The sequence below is a fragment of the Centroberyx gerrardi genome, chromosome 11 (assembly GCF_048128805.1).
Source record: "Centroberyx gerrardi isolate f3 chromosome 11, fCenGer3.hap1.cur.20231027, whole genome shotgun sequence".
NCBI lineage: Eukaryota > Metazoa > Chordata > Actinopteri > Beryciformes > Berycidae > Centroberyx > Centroberyx gerrardi.
This window is the reverse complement of record NC_136007.1, coordinates 7,800,593-7,824,072: the sequence shown is the minus strand read 5'-3', so window position 1 is coordinate 7,824,072 and position 23,480 is coordinate 7,800,593. Positions and strand designations below refer to the sequence as shown.

At 43.2% G+C, this 23,480-nt stretch overlaps 1 protein-coding gene across 2 annotated transcripts in view; it reads left to right on the top strand.

Annotated features, from left to right (window-relative positions):
• The window catches only part of rapgef6 (Rap guanine nucleotide exchange factor (GEF) 6), a 176,530-nt gene that overhangs the window by 99,890 nt on the left and 53,160 nt on the right, over nt 1–23,480 (top strand). For both annotated transcript variants that reach the window (XM_078286483.1, XM_078286482.1), the window contains 3 exons: nt 14,239–14,367; nt 20,367–20,547; nt 22,794–22,930. In XM_078286483.1, coding sequence (XP_078142609.1) covers nt 14,239–14,367; nt 20,367–20,547; nt 22,794–22,930 — 447 coding nt within the window. The remainder of the gene's footprint in view (nt 1–14,238; nt 14,368–20,366; nt 20,548–22,793; nt 22,931–23,480) is intronic.

Here is a 23,480-nt window from a genome sequence, read left to right as displayed (position 1 = left end):
ATGGGTGGGGTTTGCCACATCAGATAACCCGACAACCACCAGAAAGCTTAGACATCCACAAGAAAATATTGAATATCCTTTTCCTTCTGCGATTGACAACTTACCCGACTCTATCAGACACAGCTGTCCTGATGCGGTAAACCCCACCCATCCGGAGCTCCGAGCAGGTTTAAAACAAACACTCGGGATTGTTTGCCGTGAAAATTCCCTCACCCAGGTGCGGCGGAGAGAGGAGACAGAGGGCAGACGGGCTGCGACAGGTTGAATATTCATATCAGACACATCCGACTGCTTGGCAGGGACCGCAGTCTGCTACCTGCTGACACACACACCCACACACACACACACACACACACACACACACACACACAGAGAGAGAGAGAGAAAACCGTTCCGTCTTACTCTCTAGATGCCGACTGGAAGGAATTAGCCACTAAAGCCTGGTTGTAATACCTCCAGTCCTCCAGAGAAGAATACTTCACACTGCAGGGGCGCTGACCCATGCTAATTTCCTCATTCACTGTCTAAGCCGCCAGAAGACTGAATGAGTGGTTAGGAGTGTGTGGGATGATTAAACACGCAGCCAATTTAGAGCCATTACTCACCGTAGAAACCCAGACTGGTAGCCTAGTTCATATCCCGATGAAGGCGAGGGAGGCTGGAACCTTCTGAAAATCAGGTTTCTTCATCCCTGTGAACAATGGTTCATCTTTCTGATCGCTTTTACCTCGCAAAGCCGCGTCTTTGAAATTGTTCTGGAGAAATGTCTCTGTTTTACACTTTAAATTCTTTCTTTCTTTTTTTGACTTTGCCAGTATTCATTATGGAACCGTACATTACAGATAGCCATCGTGATATTCCTCTTTTTACTGCATGCCTACTCTCCTAGCTACGGTCCGGGATTACTGCAATGAATTGGTGAGAAAATTTAAATTGTCTTTTCATCCTGCAAAAGGCATAAGGAATTGTCTTGTTTCTAGTTTCTAGTTTTGTCACTTTTCTGTGACAATGTGCCCAGTTCTAATATGCAACATTTGAGGTTGAATAGGCTGCAATGGCTGCTGCAATACTCAGGGCTGATTCAGGATTCTTGACTTTTTCCATGGATAATTTAGAGTTTACTTTCTGAGCGATAACACACACATGCCACACACACATACACAGCAGCAGTCCATTGTTCTCCAGGGTTAATCCTGGTGTTTAGTAATACAGTAATGTGTTGAGGATTTCAGCATGTGTGGATGATTAAACATTAAGTGAGGGCGAGGCTGGAAGGAACAGACCGATACTACCACTGTCCCTATGTGGTACCGCAGTGACTGTCTGTGGAGAGAACACACACACACACACACACACACACACACACACACACACACACACACACACACACTCATACTTCCTCTCCCTCCCTTCCCTCCCTCTGTCTGTTTCTCTTTACTACTGGCTCTTGTTTATCTCTTTCTCTCCTCTTCTGTCTCTCTCTCTCTGCATCTGTATGTCTCTTTCTGTCTCGTTCGCTCTTTCTTTCTCACTCTGTCCGTCTCTCTCGCTCTTTCTCTCTCTCAATCACTCTCTCAGACAACTGGGGCAAAAGTCGCAGCCCTTTGGCAGTGCCAATGACAGTGCCATCCAGCATCCCGTCTGTCACAATACTGGCACTGCTCAGTGTGGAAACTGCCAACTAATGGCTATTTATCTGCTGTAGAAGCTTGCCAGCCAATGACTGCCCGGCTTAAAAATTTGCCAACCAATAACTGTTAAACCTTGTACCTCACAAACTAATGATTGTCCAATCTACAGCCATGCCAACAAGGGCTTTCACAATTTCCAAATCACTAGAGGCTGCATTGTTTTCTTCCCTTAATTAAAATGTGTTTCAAAGTTTTCTAGGTATTCTGGTGCTGTGCAGAATCCCTGGCTTACAAATCAAACTGACCAAATCCTAAGCATTAGTGTCCCATGTTCTTTACCCAACACAATTTCTTGGACATATATTGCTGAAAGATAAATAATGTGGAAAAAGCAGTGTTCATGTGCGCCCCAGTTCGTATCACAATGTCAAAGCTTTAGTTTCAACCATTGACTGCACAACCAGAGTCACACTAATCATGTTAAAAACAGGAACCTCGTTGAAGAGGTTCCTGCTGTTTCCTCAGTACAGTACGTTCTTTCTCCTCATATTGAGATGAGCCAGTTAAAGCTGCCAATATACTTTCTGTGGACACGAAATTCAGCTGGTTTGTACGAACAGAAGGAGATCTTTGCGGAGAAACTGAAACACCGCAGTGACTTCAGACTCTGCAGTCTGCACAGACTTGCTGGACGAACTAAGTAAACCTTTATTTATTTATTTATTTATATAGCACCTTTCAAAACCGTAGTTACAAAGTGCTGTACAAGAGAGAAAGCATAGAATAAAAGCTAAATAAAAGAGTAAAATATACACAAATAACTATAAGTATACATGCACATTTACAAAGGTATATACATATACATACATCCTACATACATGCACACAGATATACATACATACATGCATATAAACATGTACATGCATACATACCCATACACAAGCATATATGTATATATGTACACACACATGCATGCACATACTGTACAACTAGTGGAATTCTTTGCACAGAAACCCCCGGTGCATGATCATCTGCAATTGGTCTAAAATATCACATGATTGGTTGTGTTGCCCTGCGGGAAAGCGACTCCATTTCCTTTTTCTGGGGTTTAATCTCCATTTGCCCCCACTGGAGTGTCCGTAAACAAACAGCACGAAGCGGCAGCAGGTGTAAACACACATGTATGTGCCGACGTTTTCCACTGTGGTTCCATTTCATTCAAGCTTGCCTTCGTTGCAAGTAATAGCCACCTTTACAAACTGTGGCCGAAATTGGTAGTTTCATACAAACCCAGAACTCTGTGTGTGGATGTATGTGAATATGTGTTTGAATGCTTGTGTGTGTGTGTGTGCGTGTGTGTGCGTGTGTGAGTGTTCTCTGCTTGACTGTCATCAAGTCCTCTCATCTCTCCATGTGGCACTCTCTCTCCCTCTCTCTCTCTCTCTCTCTCTCTCTCTCTCTCTCTCTCTCTCTCTCTCTCTCTCTCTCTCTCTCTCTCTCCCTCTCCCTCTCCCTCCCTCCCTCTGCCCCGTCTGCCTGTGCAGTTGTCACCTCCAATTCCAGCTTCAATTCATTACATCTCCCCTGGCCTCAGCTGGTGCGGACACACACACACACACACACACACACACACACACACACACACACACAGTGTCTTGCCTGCCAGGGTGCCAGAGATATGGTTGTCTGGACTGAGGTAGAATTGGGTTCTTAAGAGAATATTTGAGACTTTTTCTCTTTATCTGCTCGCTCTCTTTCATTTTGTCCTCGTTCCACCCCTTCGCAGCCAGTCCTATCTCTATTATATGCTCTGCCTCGCTCTCTCTCTTACACACACACACACACACACACACACACACACACACACACACACACACAATCCTGTCTCAATCATACACACTCTCTATCTCCCTCAACTTCTCTTCTCTCTTACATGCATAAGCTGTTTGCCTTTCACTCACTCTTTAGTCTTTGCACTCTATACATTCTCTCTCTCTCTCTCTCTCTCTCTCTCTCTCATATATTCCCTCCACTTCCCTCTGTTTTTCTCTCCATCTCTCCATCTGTCTCCCTGCACTGTATCTTAATCCAGCAATCTGTGGTCTTGCCAGTAGTAGAGTGGAGTGTAGCTGTGTGCTGAGGAGGCCAGTCAATGAGCTCAGTGTATGTTTTATTGAATGAAACCTACAGGTGCATGCAGTTCATCTGTATGTGTGTGTGTGTGTGTGTGTATATATATATCATGACTGTGTGAATGTGTGTATATGTACATCTACAATATGTGTGTATTTTTGTGTGGATATGCATGTATGTGCCTGTCTGTACTGTGTGTGTGTGTGTGTGTGTGTGTGTGTGTGTGTGTGTGTTTCCCGACACTGTCCCCCTTTAACAACATTAGGCCAAGCCAACTGTGGCCTCAATTGATCAAAGCTATCTGCATCGCTACGGGGCTAAATTTGGAGCTTCTATGTGTGTGTGTGTGTGTGTGTGAGAGAGAGAGAGAGAGAGAGAGTGTGTGTGTGTGTGTGTGTGTGTGTCCCGTCTCAGACTGCAGAGCCAATGTTCTCACCTGGCCAGTCTGATGAGGCTATAGTTGGGAGTCATTTCACCCCTCCTCGCTTCCTTGGGTACAGAATTGCGGCTGAGAGCAGAAAGGGGGTTTGATCCAGAAAGAAGAAAAAAGGAAAAAGAGAGGAGGAACGAGAGAGTGAACAGTTGGAGAGAGAGGGAGAAAGTTAAAGAGAGGAGGCAGGAATGGGGTTAGAATAGAGAAAATATAAGAGACAGAGTGACCAAGAGAGGAGAGGAGTGAGACGGAGCGAGCGGAAAGCAGATTCAGACAGCAGATTAAGTGTTGCATCAGATTTGTGTTCTGATACAGTCGCAGCATTGTTGCTTTGTGTTGAGGTGAGCCGAGCGCCGCTGCCTGCCGTGTGGTTTCTGCTGTACCTCCCTGCTCCGATACAGAGAGCTAATTCGGCACATTTTGGGGACGGCTGTTATCGCCGGAGACTTGTGTTACCTTGTAAGGTTCGCTGGTTTTAATGTGTATTTATGGGCCAAATGCAGAGCGTGAGTAAGCCTGCTCTGCACTGGTTTTTGTTTAGAAGTTCTGTTCTTTTTTTTTATGTTTCTGCCACTCTTATTTCTGCCGCTCTTATTTATATGTCTTTCACTTCTCTTACAGGAATGTGTTTGAAACTCGAACGTCTCACTATAAGTTGCTTGTTATGATCTAGGTGATCATGATGGTGATGATGATCTAGGAATTGAGGCTTATTTTACTGTTGCACTCTTTTTTTTTTTAGATTTTTTATTAGGAATTTAAAAGCACAACAACTCAAAGGAGTATCATGACACAAAATCCCAGAGGATAGCCCTTAAAAGCATTACTAAAAAACACTTATTTCCAAAGTGGTCCTCGATGGAAACAAACAAACACAATACATGCAAAACAAACAATTCGATGAAAACAAACAAAATTACAGGATAAACCTACTAGTCCCCCTTGCAACCCCTCGCCCATGGTTCAAACTCCCTCCCTTAAACGTGACCCATCAACACTCTTAATACTTAATACACTTAATATGCAGGGGCAGGTTGTTCCATAAGGAGATCCCAGTATAGAAAAATGAGCTTCTTGCTATTTTACCTTTAACACGAGGAACACTGCATGACATAATGCTTGCTCTTGTGTTACAATTATGTTGGCTTCCCACCATATCAATTTGACAGTTCATATATTCTGGGGCCCTTTTGTGAATTATATCAAACATGTGGTTAAGTTTCAGTTGTTTAACTCGATCTTCAACAGGTAATAATCCAACTTCCTTCATTCCTACAGGTCCTATATGTGTCCTGTAGAAATTCTGGATAACAGTAACAGCTAGATGCCAAAAATGTAGCTGTAACTACTGTTTTACTGATGAAATCATCCATATTTCCATGTCCTCTCTCAGAGGACATGGAAATAGCAGAGAAAACTTTCAGTGACTCATTCTCTTTCTCTCATAGATTTTACTTCTTTGCATGAGCCAGACTTGGGGAATTTACCTATTGACTGAAACTTGTGTTCTCTATCGGTGTTAGAAGCACACAAAATTTGTGTCAATTTCAATCCTCTGTTCAAGTAAGTACTTTTACAGAAAGTAAGCACTGCAATTGAGTAAAAATACTGATTTCCTCTCCTCCTATAACTCCTTAGTTATATGGAGAACCAGTCAAAGCACCAAAATGAGTACACGAATGGCTCCTACATGCACGTTTTGATGCATTTCTCTACTGAGTGGTGCTTGTGTTCCTTGGCCGCACCAGTCAAGTCATGTCAAGGCAGTTTGTCACTGCTGACATCTACAGGCCGGCCGAGTTCATGTCACATCACCCTCCATTACTGCCTGTATTGACTCAGCTGTTGAGATCTGAGTATTATATGATTGGTAGTTCCAGCCAAGAAAGTTCTTAAACCTACCTTACTGTTATTATTCTTTAAATCTCATGCATGTGCATCATTGACTGCTGTAGAAGAACCATACCAAGAAGAACCATTTACTGTGATTACAGTACTTGAGTGCCAGCGTCAGTCAGTGCAACCTTATACCTAGCTGCAACACCGTTATACCCATGATCCCTTGCATGTATTATAGCTATAATCATAGCTTACTGGATATCACTGGAGTTTAGACATGAGTGTTAGCATCGTGCCCAATCAAAGCACATCTTCCTCAGATATCTTGCAGCTTAGATATGAAATAGACTTTTTTTGTTTTTTTGTTTTCAGATACAATGTTTAGTCAAGATTCTTCCAATTTGCATCATACATTACATCTTCCTTCCCCCTTCCTCATGTTTTCAGTTCCTTCCACAAGATATTTATATTTTATATTGCAGCTTTTCGCCAAGCCAGCAAGTCCCATTCATATGTGGTTATGGTATCAGTATTCTCTTTTGATTTGTGAACAAACCTCGAACCTCGAACCTTGAACCTTGAAGACCTCTTGGACTGTTTCTTACAGTTGACATCTGGTCTCAGTTTGGACTCATTGAATAATACATCTTTGTGGCCCAGGCATTATGTCTTGTGTGTTGTCCTTTCCGCTGTTTGGCAGATAATCCTGGCAATATTCACTTTTTTTAATATTCAGCGAGCGTGGTTTGGCCGTCATTGTTTCTTGAGCCTGCTTTAATTATCGTCCTCATCAGGATTCGTCGGCCTCATCGCTCTGCCGCCACAACCACAGTTGAGAATTCAAATCAGCTGTGTTTTTTTTTTTTATTTCTTAAGCCCTTTTTTCACAAACATACTGTTTATTATTCACCTCATCATTCTCTTTGTCCTAGTCTCACCCTCATCTCTCTGTCGGTGTATCTGCTGGTTTCTCCTCCCCCACAAACCTGTCTCTCTCCTTGTCTTACTACCTGTCTCTTTGGATGGCTCTCTCTCTCTCTCTGTGTTTCTCTCTCCCTCTCCCTCTCTCTCTCTCTCTCTCTCTCTCTTTCTCTCTCTCTCTCTCTCTCTGTGTCTCTCCCTCTCCCTCTCTCTCTCTCTCTCTCTCAGTGTGTCTCTCTCTAGCTCTCTCTCTCTCTCTCTCTCACTCTCAGTGTGTCTCTCTAGCTCTCTCTATCTCTCTCTCTCTCAGTGTGTCTCTCTAGCTCTCTCTCTCTCTCAGTGTGTCTCTCTCTCTGGCTCTCTCTCTCTCTCCCTCTCTCTCTCTCTCTGGCTCTCTCCCTCTCTCTCTCTCTCTCTCTCTCCCCCCCTCTCTCTCTCTCTCTCTCTCTCTCTCTCTCTCTCTCTCTCTGATCAGCAGTGGTCGTACCTCCAGCAGGGTGTGGTGATACTGGCGGTGAAATAAATGACGGTGAAATAAATTGTTATATTTAAAGTCTGTTACTTTTTTTATTTTTATTGAACCAAGCGCCTTGTGTTTATGCGAAAGTTCATACCATATTTCAGTACTAAATTGGTACAGCAGTGATCATTGGTGTTCAAAAAAAGAAAGAAATCAAAATATATGGAAATATATCTCTAGTTTATGGCCATTTCTGTGGAGAAATTTGCATGATCATGATTCTATTTGGAGAAACAGATGGAATTTACAAAATAGAAAACTATTAACTCTCTTGCATAATGAAATGTGCTTTCTGTAAACAAGGTAAGATAGAAAAATAGAAAAGAAAAAGAGAAGTACAATTTTAAAATTCATAGCAAATTCCCCATTCACCACCTCTTCCTCTGCCCCTCCTCCTCCTCTTGTGTGTTAATGATGTGGCCCCTTCTGGGACCCTTAACCAGCCTATTTCAGACTATTAGGCTAGACAGACCAGGCCTCATCCATTATAGAGTCATCCCAGGTTTCCCAAAACCATTTTGGCATCAAAACATCTCCCTTCCCATTGACTTACAATGGAGCAAAGATTATCCCATTGCTAAAATGCCTTTGGGAAACCCATTCCCTTGTCTGTGCAGCCAAATGGTCAGTCTGGGCTTTATGGCCCGTTTTATCACCGAGGAAATAAGGAGAACCGAGCACTCAGGCCCAAAGCTAGTTAATCACACTGTTGAAATTGGAAGTTAAACAGCATTTTATTGAAGAGGGGAAAAGAAGATATCACCCTAATATGTTTTGCCTGGTTTGTTTGGCTTCCAGTGACTTGAGTGGGTCTATAGAAAGATCAGGGGAGTTAAAGGAGGTTAGCAACAAAATGCACAGCAACAGAACAGCCATTTTTACTTCTGTCCACGATGGACGGATGATTGATAGATAGATATATAGATACATAGATAGATATTATTATTTATTTTGCTAGTACAGTACAGTAAACTCCATCACATTGTTGTTTTCAGCTTGTTGACATGTTGGATATATTTATTTCAAGGCTGGGTAGATAGAAACTTAATATTTTGAATGCTATAGACCAAGTCTCATAGATCCTCACCCTAATTGGTTACTGTGTGGTATTTAAAGTGAACCTGATGAATTCCCGGCTGTGCTCCTTGCTGCTGACATTAACCAATTATTTATTTACAAGCAGACAAGCTAGATAAGGAATTGATGTTGTAACTGCTACAGGCCTTGTTTCTTATAGATTCTCACCCTCTTTGGCTAATGCATAGTATCTGGACTGAACCTGATCCCCTCTTCATTGTGGCAGATAATAGATTCATTTCTCTAGAGTTAATCAGACTAGGTAAGTAATTGGTGTGTTAATGCCCGTTCTGTTTGACTGCGACATGGCGTTTAGAGACAGCTTGATCCGCCCATGATTGTGCCTCCTCCTTGTTGACATGATGGATTCGTACAGCCGAAGGAGCCATATACATTTATATTTAATCTCCCAACTCTCATCATTAATGCATGAGGAGAACGGGAGAACCCCACCCCACCCCTCCCCCGCCTTCGGCCCGCTGGGAGAGGGAAAGGGGGGATTAGAGTGGGATTAAGTCTGTGGCGTGAATAGGAGCCACGAGACCGCCACAATTATTCACATCCACCTCTCCCTCTCTCTCTCTCTCTCTCTCTCTCTCTCTCTCTCTCTCTCTCTGTCTCTCTCTCTCTCTCTCTCTCTTTCTCTCTCAAACACACACAGACAAACTCCCTCTTCCAATCCTTGCCCTCTCTCCTGCTAGCCTCACCTCCCTCGCCCCTTCAAATACACAGACACACACACACACACACACACACACACACACACACACACTGGCGCTTGTTTTTGCCTTACTGTACTTGTGAGGAATTTCCATTGACTACATTCATTCTCTCTCCTCTAACCCTAACCTTAACCCTAATGGCTGTTTCATGCTACATGCAGAAATTACAAACAGCACCAGTTTAGTACTGGAGTTTTAATTTGTCGAGAAGCATGACTGCCAAGGTTCCTGAACGGCACGTCTACATTCATATGGAGCTTGTGCATGTCTACTCACACAGAAAGCATGAACCAAATCACCACTGAATGCCTTAACCTCAACCCTTAGCCTAAGCTAAACCGAATCCTAGTTATCACCTTAACCCAGTCATAACCCTAAACTAAACCCTTGCACAAGTGAGGACTGGCCAAAAAAACCTGAAAGTTGACACCCCCCCCCCCCCCCCCCCCCAAAAGATCTAAAGCTCAAGCTGGTATTCACAAGGATAGAAGTACAGGAACCCACATGCACACAGACACACACACACACACACACACACACACACACACACACACACACACACCCTGAGTCCTGATCGGCTCAGCAGTTGAATACATCAGTTTCTGTCTTCATGTGGATAAGTGTGTGAAATGGATGCAGAGAGAGAGATTTATCGTCACTGGCTGAAAACTGCTCCATCACACAGAAATCAATAACTATTTACCTGCGTTGGAATTAGTTCTCTCTCTCTCTCTCTCTCTCGCTCGCTCTCTCACTCTCTTTTTCCCTCTCTCTCTCTGTCTGTCTCTGTTTCTCTCTCTCATACACACACACACACACACACACTCTAATAGAATTGTCTACTCTCCATCCCAGGTGTTGACTGTTGACCAACGCTCTTCACTCCTAGTTCATAGCATCTGCTTGTGTGTGTGTGTGTGTGTGTGTGTGTGTGATTTAGTCAATAACACCAACAGTCTACTCCTGTGTTGCCTTGGGTTCAATAGTAAGTAGAGCACACAATGCATTGCAGTTCCCTACCTAATGGGAAATGGATTTCACTTAAATACTGTACGAGTAAACATGCCAGGATTCAAAGCTAATGTCAGAAACCTGTGCGTGTGTGTGTGTGTGTGTGTGTGTGTCTGGCTGTGAGAGTGAGAGAGAGAGATGGAGGATGTGTGTGTGTGTGTGTGTGTGTGTGTGTGTGTGTGTGTGAATGCTACAGTAGTATACATTGAAATAAGAGTTACTCTTTAAGTCTTACTATTAGCACTTTGCTACTCTACTTTTACTATTGTTATTTTAATGTGTGTAAGCGAGAGAGAGAGAAAGGGGGGGGGGCGTGTGGGTGTGTCAATGTTATAGTATGGTACAGATGATGAACAGACTTTAGTTACCCTTACAGTCAGGCAGTTCCATATTTTGCATACTGGCTCTGTGTGTGTGTGTGTGTGTGTGTGTGTGTGTGTGCGCATGTCCATAGGGTTATTATGGAAAATTCAAGGACAGAACAAATTCAGATATTCAGTCATAAAGTCAGTCAAAACAAATGTACAGCCTCTGGTGAAGCCCTCGGCATCTCTTCGGTGCGTACAAATTGAAATGGAATACCACCCGCTTTAATAATTCACATTTATTCCTACGGCCAAGGACAGTCCAAACAGTACTGGGCAGTGTAAAGTCAGATACCCCCTCTGATATCCTGAGTAAAAGTCAGTGGCAGCTCCAGATATTACTTGTGACAGCATCATAGGTTCAGGTCTTAGTTCTCTCATGTCCGGCTTCGGAAAAGAGCTGCCCATGTATCCAAAATATTGTCATAGACCATTAGAAATGAAAAAAAAAGGGATAATGGCTTTTACCTGGATTCACATCATGAGTGTACTTCATGAAAACAGTTCGCGTCCCTAATATTTTGTACATTCAGTATATATGAATTCATTAAGTTGTGTGCTGTTTGCCTTTAATATGCTGCACATCAAGAACAAACCAGTCATTAAACTCCTTAAACTCCACCCCTCTGTACTGTGTTCCCCTATGGGGTTGGGGTGGGAGTGTGTGTGTGGGGTTGGGGGGGGGGTTAAGTGCTGATGGGGTCGTACAGTACAGCAGGCCTATTGGAGAGGAGCACAGAGGGGGCAGCACCCCCAGACTTGACATCTTTAATATTGCATGGTGGCACCGCGGCTCCATGCTGCCCCAGCTAGCTTCCAGGCTTCAGTTTGGCTCAGTGTGGCTTTGCATGTACATCTGGTGGTGTGTGTGTGTATAAGTGTGTGTGTGTGTGTGTGCATGTGTGTGTTTGGACGGCCAGTGCTGTCAGATGTGGCGATGGAAGAGGTGTGCTGTAAGTTTGCTCGCTGTCGTAGGAGGACGTCCTCTCTCACCCTGGTCCTGCCCCGACCCAAACTGGTAAGACCTGAGAAAGAGATGCTTGTCTTTGTAGAGTAAGTAGAGACGGCACCGGGACTCGAAAACTGGCTTCCTAGCTGTACGGGAAGTTCCCATTTATACTGCATCAATCCTGTATAAGTACTGTATACAGTAGCAGCAGTTGTAGAAGTCCCACTTCATGCATTTATCCTAGATCTATCCTGTTTTAGTGCAGTAGAAAGTTCTTTCTTTAGTCTTATACAATAGAACCAAATTAAGAAAGAAAGCAGAGCTCAAGTTTTTTCCAAAGGGTTCCTCTTCCTTCTACATCTGTATCTTTGTGTGGTGTATCAGACTTCAGACTATCAGACTTTTCTTTCGTATGTGTGGGCCCGGTTAAATCAACTATGAATTGAAATTGAAGACATGCTGAAGACACACAGTGTACATCCAGTAGGCGTTGTGCAGCAGCCATTAAGAAGGTCATAAAGGAGATGTTAGTGTGTGGTAGTGGAGTAGAGATACAGCGCTGTGGTGAGGAGGAAGGCAGTGTGCTGGAGGTTTACCCACCGTCGAGAAAGGGCGTCCTCTCTCACCCTCCTGACCCCGTCCAAATCTGTGCTGATAAGACTTGGGAGCAGAAGTTGGGTAAGCAGAGCAGAACTAACAGCTGGACTTGTACTTTAGTTCACCTTCCTTGAGACGGGGCACGAAGCTGCCTCGCGGTATCGACTGACTAGTCAGACGTGGGAGTGGGAGTTTAGCTTCTGAATCTTTCAGTGCTGCATCTTTATTCTACCGAGAAGCAGCACCGGATGAGAAGTACATGTGTTTGTATTGCTGTTATGTGTTTCATTGAGACCATGTCAGACTTGCACTGTCTTTCTTGACTTCCTCATTCTTTCCTTGTTGTGGGGTTAAAGAGTTCACTTTGTGTGTCTGTTTGTACTGAGCTGTGCTGGAGGCTCCTTTTTGTATGTACTTAATGTAAATGTGCTGCTGGTGGTATTATGAACTCCCCTATTAGGAATTAATAAGGTGTCAATCAATCAAGATAGAGATGTAATCAGGACATGTGCATTTGTTCACCAGCTCTGGAACTGGGGATGTAAATTAGCTTTTTAACTATGCGTTAAGTTAAGTTTTGCTTTGAATTTTAACTTCATATGAGTTAAAATTCTCTCAAAAAAAGTCTAGTAGCCACTGGCCAAGCATTGTACAATTACAGGTAATGAAGCCTATGGAATAGACTAGAGATGCAGTTAGTAGACACCAACAAACTAGGCTTGAGGTGGACCTATAGCTTGGGATGCACAATTAATAATGTATAATCACCATTTAAGTTTCCACAATTAATAATTGCAGAATATTGGCATTTGGGCAGTATTTAAACGTTTAATTTAAACAGCTACTGTAGTTGAAAATAGTTGATGTTGATATAGTATATGATGCAAGAAGTACAACAAAATAATTTTGCTCCTCAAATCATCTGTACTAATATTATTGATGATCATGATAACAATATCTGGAAAAATAATCAGCTTCAAATTTTTTTGGCTATAATCATGCTGCCCCAGTTAAAGCTTTATTACCAAAACAGGACACTCGAGAATGTTTAGAAGTCGCTGCTGAACTGACAGCTTCGTCTCCTGCTGAGTCTGGGCCTTATTATTTGTGAAGGAGCTTTTATCAGTGTGGATTTTGAAGTGTGCTATCTTCGGAGAAGGCGATAACGAACGAGAAACAAATGGATTTTGTCTTTACCGATACTCGAATTTTGCCTTGTGCAAATTGTTTTCTTATCCTTAAGAAAATAGATTGAGAGCCATACAGAGATGTGTTGAGGAATAGTTGCCTGCCTGATTGTTGCTGTCTTTGTTTATTTTGTGATAAAAATGAGAATTGTGGTCATTCTTTGTGGGTGCTTGTGTGTGCATTCACGGGTGGGTGTGCGTGTGTGTGTGTGTGTGTGTGTGTGTGTGTGTGTGTGTGCACATGTGATGATTGTGTTCAAGTGTGTTTGGGTGTGTGTATGTAAGCATTTATTTGTTGGTGGATGTGTGTGTCCATGTGTCTTTTCGTATGCGTTTTCATGCAGCTACTTTCCAAGTGTGTTTTAGTGTGTTTGCATGCATTTATTTATCTCTCTGTTTTGTGTGTGTGTGTGTGTGTGTGTAGATATATATATATATACAGTGTGCACATATAACTGACAGGGCAGTCGTCTGCATAAGAAAGGTCTCTGTAGGAAGACAGCCTCTGCCAAGATTTACTGTTACATCATTTTGTTAAGGTCACTCCAGCAATATAAAACCGGCCTTTCCCCCCCAACTATCAGAAATCATATGAACCTGCAGCCCTGGTATATAATTCACACTCCTCTGAAGTGTCTCCTCCAGCTCCCTTCTCTTCATGCTAATGATCTGGGAGTATAAAATGTCAGACAGTGCCAAACCATCTCTAGCTTTCAGGTCGATTAAACAGCTTTGTGTGGGTGTATGCGTGTGTGTGTGTATGTTTACTTCTGTTGAACTCATACCCTCTTTTCTTTCTCTCTCTTTCTCCCTCTCTCGCTCTCTCTCCTCTACTTCCTGTCTGTCTGAACAGCTTCCTGCCGACCTCAATAAGATGCACCTGACAGACCACGCCCACCAGGTGATGCACATGCCTCCCAGCCAATCGGGATGCAGCATCGCCAGCGACTCGGGGAGCAGCAGCCTGTCGGATATTTACCAGGTGGGTGCTTCATTTCCTATTTACAGCATTCTGCCTTTTTTGATGTTCCTTTTTATTGACACAACACCACCAAGCACTTCTCCCTCTGGTTGTTTGAGTATCTCATACTGGTAGTTCATCATTCAGTATCTGTAAAGTATATACTGTAGATCCCCTTCTATCCATTGGATAACCTGGATCTTCTCTATTAAAAAGCGCCATCATTTTGTTTAATTTTGTCCTTTTGTAAGAAAACGCATCACTTTTCGTTTTCCTTTTTCGCTTCTTTGGAAGGAAAACTCTTCAAATACACAAATGAGTTTGAGGTCACTAGCAGCTGAATCACCTGTTCTGCTACCTCTTGTGTTATAAATGAGTTTCTGGGATGTCCACTTGCTTTTACTCCCAATTAGCAAATGAAAGCTTTTGATGAATGAACAATGAAGCTTTTCTCTGCCCCGCCTGGACATGCTGCCATTGAAAAAAAAGCACACCCACCGGAGTGAAACTTCACTGTCTGTCTGCTGTAGTGATGACATCCGCTCTGTGGCAAATGTCTTTTTAGTCTGCTCTCTTTCTCTCTGTCTATCTGCCTGTCTGATCTACCTGTCCTCCCTCTCCCCTCCGTCCTCTTTCTAATCCATGGTAGCTTGCTAATTATAGCGCATCGTTTGTGTATCCTGGTGATCAGACCGCCTCTCTCCTTCCCGCAGCGGAGGAAAGGTCACACACAGGAAACGAGCGTAACCGTTCGAGCTCTGTCTACACCTGCGCCACAGGTATAGGAGTCGTGGAAGTGTCAGCGTAGCCAGGCTCTACTCTACTCAGAACTACAGCACTCATGTGTATGTAATGAGTATTTTGCAGGTGTTTCTGCTTTGTTAGATAGTACGCGGTGAAGAGTGACAGGAAAGATGAGAGAGGATGACATGCAAAAGGCCATGAGTAGGACGCACAAAGTCAGAGGTACAGCAGCAGAGTAACCAGGATACCCCTAGTTTTGATATATATATGGAAGTAGAAATTGTCATGTCATGGTTGTCGGTTAAAATCCTGGACTGCCGTTTCTCTCAAGAAGAAGAAATAGAATATGTTTAAATGTGTTTGTTAAGCATGGCGTTGTTGCCAACGGGCACGTGTGATAAGTCAAGTCTTTCCTGCATAAATAAAGGTTAGACCTGGGAAAGTGTTCGATTATGACCTTGTTTGGTATAATTTTATTAATGTTAATTCACTTTTATATCTATTTTCTGGGCGCTGTGGCTCTGACCCTTACACTCCTTGCTGATGGTTGCCTTTTATGTTCCCAATCTAGGAAGCTTATTCTACCGCTGCACACAGTGCAAGTCAGCGTCAGCTAAATGTCTAAAATGTAAAATGTTAAATGCAAATGGAGACGTAATATTGCCTGGCCAGCAGGTCTTTATATGTTGCTCTCTCCTCTTGTATGCGCTTCCCCTTTATGTGACATTTCTTATCAGTCAATAACTAGGTGTGCCTTGGAATTTAATGTCTCACGTGAGTGGAGGGTATTTAAAAGGCTGAGAATCAATAAGCCATAAGAGGTACATGACAGGCCTGTCATCTCATCATTTTACCCCTTCCTTTCCTTCCTTTTTTACACAGAAAGCCACCTAGGCTTATAATATGTTTACCCTTCACCTTTCAGCCTCACCCATTCTTAACAGGATGCTGCAATGTTTTAGTTTAGGCCGTCATTTTTCTCCACAAGCTACTTGGCATATTGTGTGTGTGTGTGTGTGTGTGTGTGTGTGTGTGTGTGTGTGTGTGTTGGCACCAGCTTTTTAGCATTGTTAGCATTCATCATTGAAACCAATGTGTTCTGCTAGCCACAAACTAATGAGCTAGTTCCAAGCTAATGACCTGTTATGACCAATGGATGCTGCTAGCCACAAGCTAATGAGTGAGTTTGTTTCAGTGAGGAATGTTAACAATGCTAACATGCTGATTTTCGGTTTATTAAAGTGCCAGTACAGAAACTTTTTTTTTTTCTTTTTTGAAAAACTAACACCAGCCAACAATTTTGGAATCATTCAGACACTTTTGCCAGTATTTGACAAAGTTACCTGCGCTGGAGAAGTCTGTTGATAGAAAACAGACTAAAATGATATAATTTTAATTTTAGTTTAACCTCTTTATCTCATCCACAACCTCTCCTCCCCTCTCCAGATTGATGTAAGCCAGGTCGGCCCGGGTCGGATATTTAACACACAGACCTGATCCCTTCATCCTGGGGTTAGATATTTATCACACGGGGCTGATCCCATCAGCTTGTCGCTGACCCAGCTCTCTGTTTGTTTACAGCTGTCTTAAAGAGCTGACCCCCCGTCAGCCTCGGTCCTTAGCTGTCAGTGCCTCTGCTTCTTTTTGCTGTGGGTCTCTCCCACTCATTCTTGTTTTTTTCCACTCTCTCTTTTACTGTCCGTCTCGACTTGCACTCTTTTCACTTTACTCTCTCTCCGTCTTCCTCCATCCCACTCTTCCTACCTCCCTCCTTCCCTCTAGTGCCGAAACCATTAGTCGATTAATCGATTAGTTGATCAACGGAAGTTTTATTGATTATAATTTTGATAATCGATTAATCATTTTAGTCATTTATCAAGCAAATACAATAACATTTGCAGGTTACAGCTTCACAAATACTAAGATTTGCTGCTTTTCTATGTTTCATATCATTATAAGATGAATACTTTGGGGTTTTTGGCTGCCGGTCAGACTAAGTAAGACATTTAAAGAATCACTTTGGACTCTGGGAACTTGTGATGGGCATTTGTCATTATTTTTGACGTTTTATAGACTAACTGATTAATCTAAAAATTGATTGATGGATTAATCAATAATGAAAATAATCGTTAGTTGCAGCCCTAGTTCCCTCATTCCTCATTTTCCTACCTTTTTTCCTTCCTCCCATTCTCTGCGCACCTTCCCTTCCCTCCCTTATCTACCCCCCCTTCTTCTCTCCTCCTCTATCTCTCCCACCTCCTCTTCTCTTCTTCTCTCCTTCCCTACTCTCTCTGTTCTATTCTGTACCTCTGTGCCTTTCTCCCTCTCTCCCTCCCTTCTCTCTCTTCTCTCTCTGCTACTCTATGACATGTCGTGTGAAGTGTGGAGGTTCTGGGGCGTCCCAGATCAGTAGGCAGGATCTGATGTCCCTCGTCACCGGGACGTGTCCTCCTGGCTCAAACCTGATCTAAGACCAGGGGGAGAGGACAGAGAGGGCACTTCCCTGCATGCTGAAAAAACTGGGCACTGCTCTCCAAAGCACCAGCTGAGAGGCAAAGAGACTAGACAGAGAGAGAGAGAGAGAGAGAGAGAGAGAGAGGGTATAGAGAGATGTTATTGTTTCAGGGTTGCACCGCTGTCCTCGCCAGCCACCTTAATGTCCCCATTTTCTGACAAAGTTAGAATCGAAGGCTACCTTGCTGCAAGAATTTAACAACCTCTGTAGCTGCCTCCATCCAACAATATGGTCTCTGTGCTCTCTTGTTATTGCTGTATATTGACTGAGATGCACCGATACACTTTCCTCCTCTGTCTTGTTCTGCACGCCGTTCGCACTTTGCTGGCTTGATGATTACATGAGACAAATTTCGTCTAAGGATCAATAAATCAGAGGCGGCAGAAACAACAGCAAAAGATAAATATATTTCTTACATGTAGATGCTTGTGGTGCACTGCAGAACAACCAGCACACCCCAGAGGAAGATGATTGTCGAAACTGGTGTGATTTTCTTGTGTGTTGTCTCTTCAATAAATATGGACTATTATTATTGAGAGGTACAACTGCCTCACTGCATGCGATTCCCCTTTGCACTGTTTTTGATTCTGCTATGTCTGGCACAAAGGATGTTCCTCTTGCCCTGCAGAGTTCAATTCATTAAATCAGTATAGATCATCCTCTGTCGGTGTATGTGTTAGTGTCATGTGTTATTGGTGTTTATGCAATAAAAAGACATTAGCAGAGAAAAGAAAAAATCCAGGCATTGCAGTTTATTTGAGCAAGGAAGCATTCTGTTCTGGCCTGTCCGTTCTCATTCATTAGATTAGTTCAGATGTACCTGGAGCAGAGCGGGGCTGAGCGGGGCGGTGTGTTTTAGAGCAGTCCTCCAGGACCAGACAGATGGTTTTAAATAGCTTGTCCAACCTAATTCATTAGAACTAGAGTGGACCTGTGCCTGAACTTGGGATGGACTGCTAGTTTAATCCCCTTGCCTTGGAGGGACCTGCAAACCTTTTGGCCAGGTACCAAATCTCCATAGAACCCAGGAATCAGATTGGATTGTTAGTTAGGGAAGTCCGCCTTGTAGTGTGCAGGGCAGGAAATTAACTTTTTTTCCCACCAGCCACAACAGCCATTACATCCCAATCATCAAAAAACACTGATTTGACAGCCAGATTGAATTTCAAAATGAAAAGTTTGAATAGAAAGAATAGAATAGTTACCTACCACATTTGGCTAGTGGTTGGTGATCATTTCTCAGCCTGAGAAGAAGGAAGAGTTACTGAGTTTGAGCTCCAGCAGATCCCAGAAGTGCCAATTGTCCTTGAGCAAGGGCTGGTTGTTTACAATGTGTCCTTGTGGTTGTCCTTGAAAATAAACCATAAATATACAGCACATAACCTACTGTTCCTTGCAATCCCCTTTTTTGGTTTCCCACTCATCTTTTTCCACTTTCTCAGTAAAGAAGAAAAAAGCTTGAGGAGTTTGTGAATTCTCTGCCCACTCTGTTTACAAAAGTAAACTAAAATCAATTTAAAAAAAAGAGGGAAGTACAACAAGGCTCAGTTTTGCCAGACCAGAGCACACCAGCTAGATCCTGTCGGTTTTTAAGCCTACCTGGAAGAGCCAACAGATGGCCCGCAATGCTGCCACTACCGCTGGAGAGCTGCTCTTCTCACCTGTGGGTTGATGGTTCAATTCCCCACTGAGCTGAGAGCCTCCATGCCCCACAGCACCATACCCTGCCAACCATCTGTCGGCGCTGCACAGGGGAAATATGGCAGAATATGAATTAATACTGGTGAATTTAAATATTTGGCTTGTTTTTTTCTTCCTCTGTTTCCTTGTTTGGGATTTAATGTTGGGTTTCTAGCTCAGGGTCGTGTACTTATCCCAAGGATCACTGGAAAATCAACATAAAATAAGACAGGAGATTGGATTGAGCTGTATCCTACCTTGTAGTTTCAGGCTATATTTGTTGGCTGTAACATGATGAAATATGATCCTTCTCTGACCCTACTTTAACTTAGATGCTTGATTTTGTAACTCTAATAACAGGGGCAGCAGGTTGGCCTAGAGGAAGAGACATTGACTAACAACTGAAAGGTTGATGGTTAGGTGTATTTCAGTTGTCAGATTAAATTATAGGGAATATTTGATGGCTACAGATACTCACTTTGAAAATGGGATTATTTTCTTCGAACACTTAAAACTGTAGTTTATGTAGCACTTAACACAAGCAGCGTATTGTTTGTACTGTTACTAACCACTGACACTGTCCTATCTTATCTTCAGACCACCATACTTAAATGGCACTGAACACTATGTGCAAAGACATGTAACTATCTTGTAATGCTAGCTTGCTTTCATGCCAATCTCTGCCATGTCTTGCCTTGTGCTGCCTTCCAGCCACAGATTTGGGAACTGAATACTATAGAACTTAAACTGGAACACGATTGCAAGGACGTCTAACCATCTTGTAATGGAACACATCGGTGCCCCAAGATTCAGTTTTAGGTCATGTTCGTACTTGTGCTGACGTTTCACATGGTCCTTAATGGGTTGAGCGAGTTTCACATCCCTAAGGCAAATGAAACCCAATCTAAACCAATTATTACATTTCAAGAAAAGCACTAAGAAGCAGTTTTTCACACTACAGGAAAAGTTGACTCGTTCCTCCAAGTTCAAGGTTGTCATTCGAAACTGTCATCCGCAGACCTCCTCCATACTTATGTTGTTACTAACCGCTGTGCCGTCTTGCCTTTCGTCTTTCCTCCAGGCCACAGAGAGCGAGCTGGGAGACGTGGACCTGTCTGGGCTCCCGGAGGCTGCGGTGGACAGCGAGGAAGAGGAGGAGGAAGATGAGGACCTGGAGAGGGCCTCCGACACTCTGCTGGGCCGGGACCTGGTGCGAGAGTGTCTGGAAAAAGACCCAGCCGACCGCAACGATGACGACATCGGTCAGAACTCGACTCAATTCTTACCAAGTCTTGTCTTGTCCTGTGTGCGTGTTTGTGTGTGTGTGTGTGTGTATATGTGTGTGTGTGTGTGTGTGTGTGTGTGGTTTTCTTGAAAAGGGTTAATATTACTTTCTTCTCTTGAATGAAATAATTGAGTATGATTGCTCTATCATCAAATAATGAATAGTAGTTTCACTTTACATTTTGATTTCATTGACTGAAAGTGAAAGGACTCCTACCATGGTGTGTGTGTGTGTGTGTGTGTGCGCGCGTCACATTCTCTGTTCCTCCTGTCTACTTGGTCACACTGAATTGCCTGGTTCTCTTTTTCATGGACACACCATCTATGCGGTCCTTTCCACACCCCATCCATCATTCAGTAAACACACACAGAGAAGATGCCCCTCCCAGCATAAGACCTCCTGCAGCGGTTTCTAAACACCAGTGCCCTTCCAGTTTATTTTTACGCGGGCAATCAGAGAGACGACCTCATTAGCGGGACCCGGTGAGGTCCTGGAGGAGAAGGTGACCACATCAGAGAGCCGAGAGAGGGTTGCGAAGGTCTGCCCCGCTGTGTGCCTGCTGGGCGGCTGGCCTTCTCATGGCCTTCTCCTCTACTGGCTGGTTAGACTGACAACTCACTGAGAGGAGAGCAGAGGGATGGAGGGGAGGAGAGGGAAGGAGTCCAGCCCCGGGTCAAACAGCATTCGCGAATAATTCTCAGCTTCGGCCTTAAAGTTGCAATTGTCAATTTTGCAAATTCACGGCCCGGAAATGGCAGCGAGAGGAAATGATGTCAAGAAACCGCACAGTCCTTGGAGCTATTTCTTCTTCCTGCAGAGGAATTGCTGCTGCTTCGGAGCAAGTTTTGTAATTCAATTCAAGTTTCAATTCGTTCCTTTCTGTCAAGAAAATTTCCCAGTAATGACCATACCTGACTAATTTGGGCCAGTGGAGTGGAACTATGGCGTTTCAATTAGGGAAGATGAGAGCCCCCCTTCCAAGATCCTGTCTAGTCTGATAAAACTAGAACGCAGGGTTTATTTTTACATGAAAATCTTGCCGAGTGCAGGTTTAGTGCACCAGATGGGTGGCGTTTACCATATCTGCACAGTTCAGATAGTGTCAGTCACAGTGATCAATGTATACTAACTTGACTTTCAAAGAATCGAAACTTTCTGGCTCTCATCTTACGTTGGAAAAGCCCACCCATCTGGTCCTCCAAGCAGGTGAAAACAAATGCTAAGAAGTACTTGAAAGCACTGTGACTGGTTGACCCAGGTTTGTCCGAGACCAAAGAGGAAATGGAGGCAGAGGAAGAGAGAAAATGAACAAGGAGATAACAGCGGTGGGAACGAAAGGGGAGTTACTGATCCAGACTGTAGTGTGCAGGTTGTAGCCAGGTCACTCTGTTCTCAGCTGCTGGGAGAGGAGGGAGATGGAGAAGATAGAGAGGGATGAAGAGGAGGAAAGGAACAGGGTGTGATAGCTTTTTAGAAGGCATGGTACCTCCTTACTCTTCTGACATCAGTTTGTGTACCAAACCTTTTAAGCACGGGCTGCCACCAAATACTGATCCAGTCTAGTACTTTATCCTGAACAACGTGGACTCTGACCATTAGTTTGGGCTCACTGGATGAAAATGATTGAGATATAATCTATTGTACTCCATTAGTGAGATTTAACATTCCTCTATATGTGAAACATAGCAGTAAATCAAGTTGCTTTGCTTCGATTTCTGACATGTTAAAAGAGGTATAGACTGATAGAATAGATGAACTGAGTAAGAAGGTTTTTTTTAGGTTTCTCATCCCCCACTGACATACACACAGTACTGATGCTGTTTTGAGAAGCCTTGTGACTACAATTGTACTATTTTTAATTTTTTAAAATTTTTTTGGTCACATCAGTTGAAAGTGGCCTTGGCCCGCTATCTGAGTAAGAGTCGTTTGCCTTGGGGAACATTCAAAAGCCCATGATAGGTTTTGGTTAAACATATCATGTGCAAAATGAACCAGTTTTTTCCCCAGTACCTGAAAAGTTGATGGGTACACAAGTTTTTTGTTGTTGTTGTTTACATCAATACACATTCATATCATGTCTTTTTCTCTATCTTTCATCTTAAGTTTTTCTTTCTTCATTAAATTGCTTTTGTCTCTCCTTCCTTCTGTCTACCTGTCTCCCTCCCTCCCTCCTTCCCTCCCTCCCTCCCTCCTTCCCTCCCTCCCTTTCATGTGCCCAAATAGAGCAACTACTGGAGTTTATGCACCAGCTGCCAGCCTTCGCCAACATGACCATGTCGGTGCGGAGGGACCTGTGTAGCGTCATGGTGTTTGAGGTGGTGGAGCAGGCCGGCACAGTCATACTGCACGACAAACAGGAGGTATGGATGGAAAGTGTGGAAATATAGAAGTGTGTAACAGGATATCGGCAGACCCTTAAAAATACTGAAAAAGTCTGAATTCAAGGCTTTAAGAAGTATTAAAAAATATTTTAAATGCAGCTAATAAAGATGTCATTTTTTTCATCATGCAACGGCACTTCTTTTTGAATAGTACAGACCAGGGTTAGTACAATATGCAAAATATGTTGTTTTGTTTTCATTATATCTGCTTTACTAAAGGCAATTAGACTTCATGTCCCTTCATAATTAATTCCCTGTTTAACTATGTTCAATCAGAAATAAGCTGTTTTTGTCAGCTTTTTGTCTTTATTCTGGTTTTTAAATTGGTCTCTAATCTAATTACAGACACCACTAAAAAGTTCTTAAAATGTCCTAAATTTGGCTTTCCATAACCTGCAAACACCCTGATGTAAGCCTACAAACGCATACACACACACACACACACACAAGCACACACACCAACACGAATGTGCAGGCCAGCACGGGTGAACATGCGAATGATGGAAAATAGACACAGTAGAAAATATAA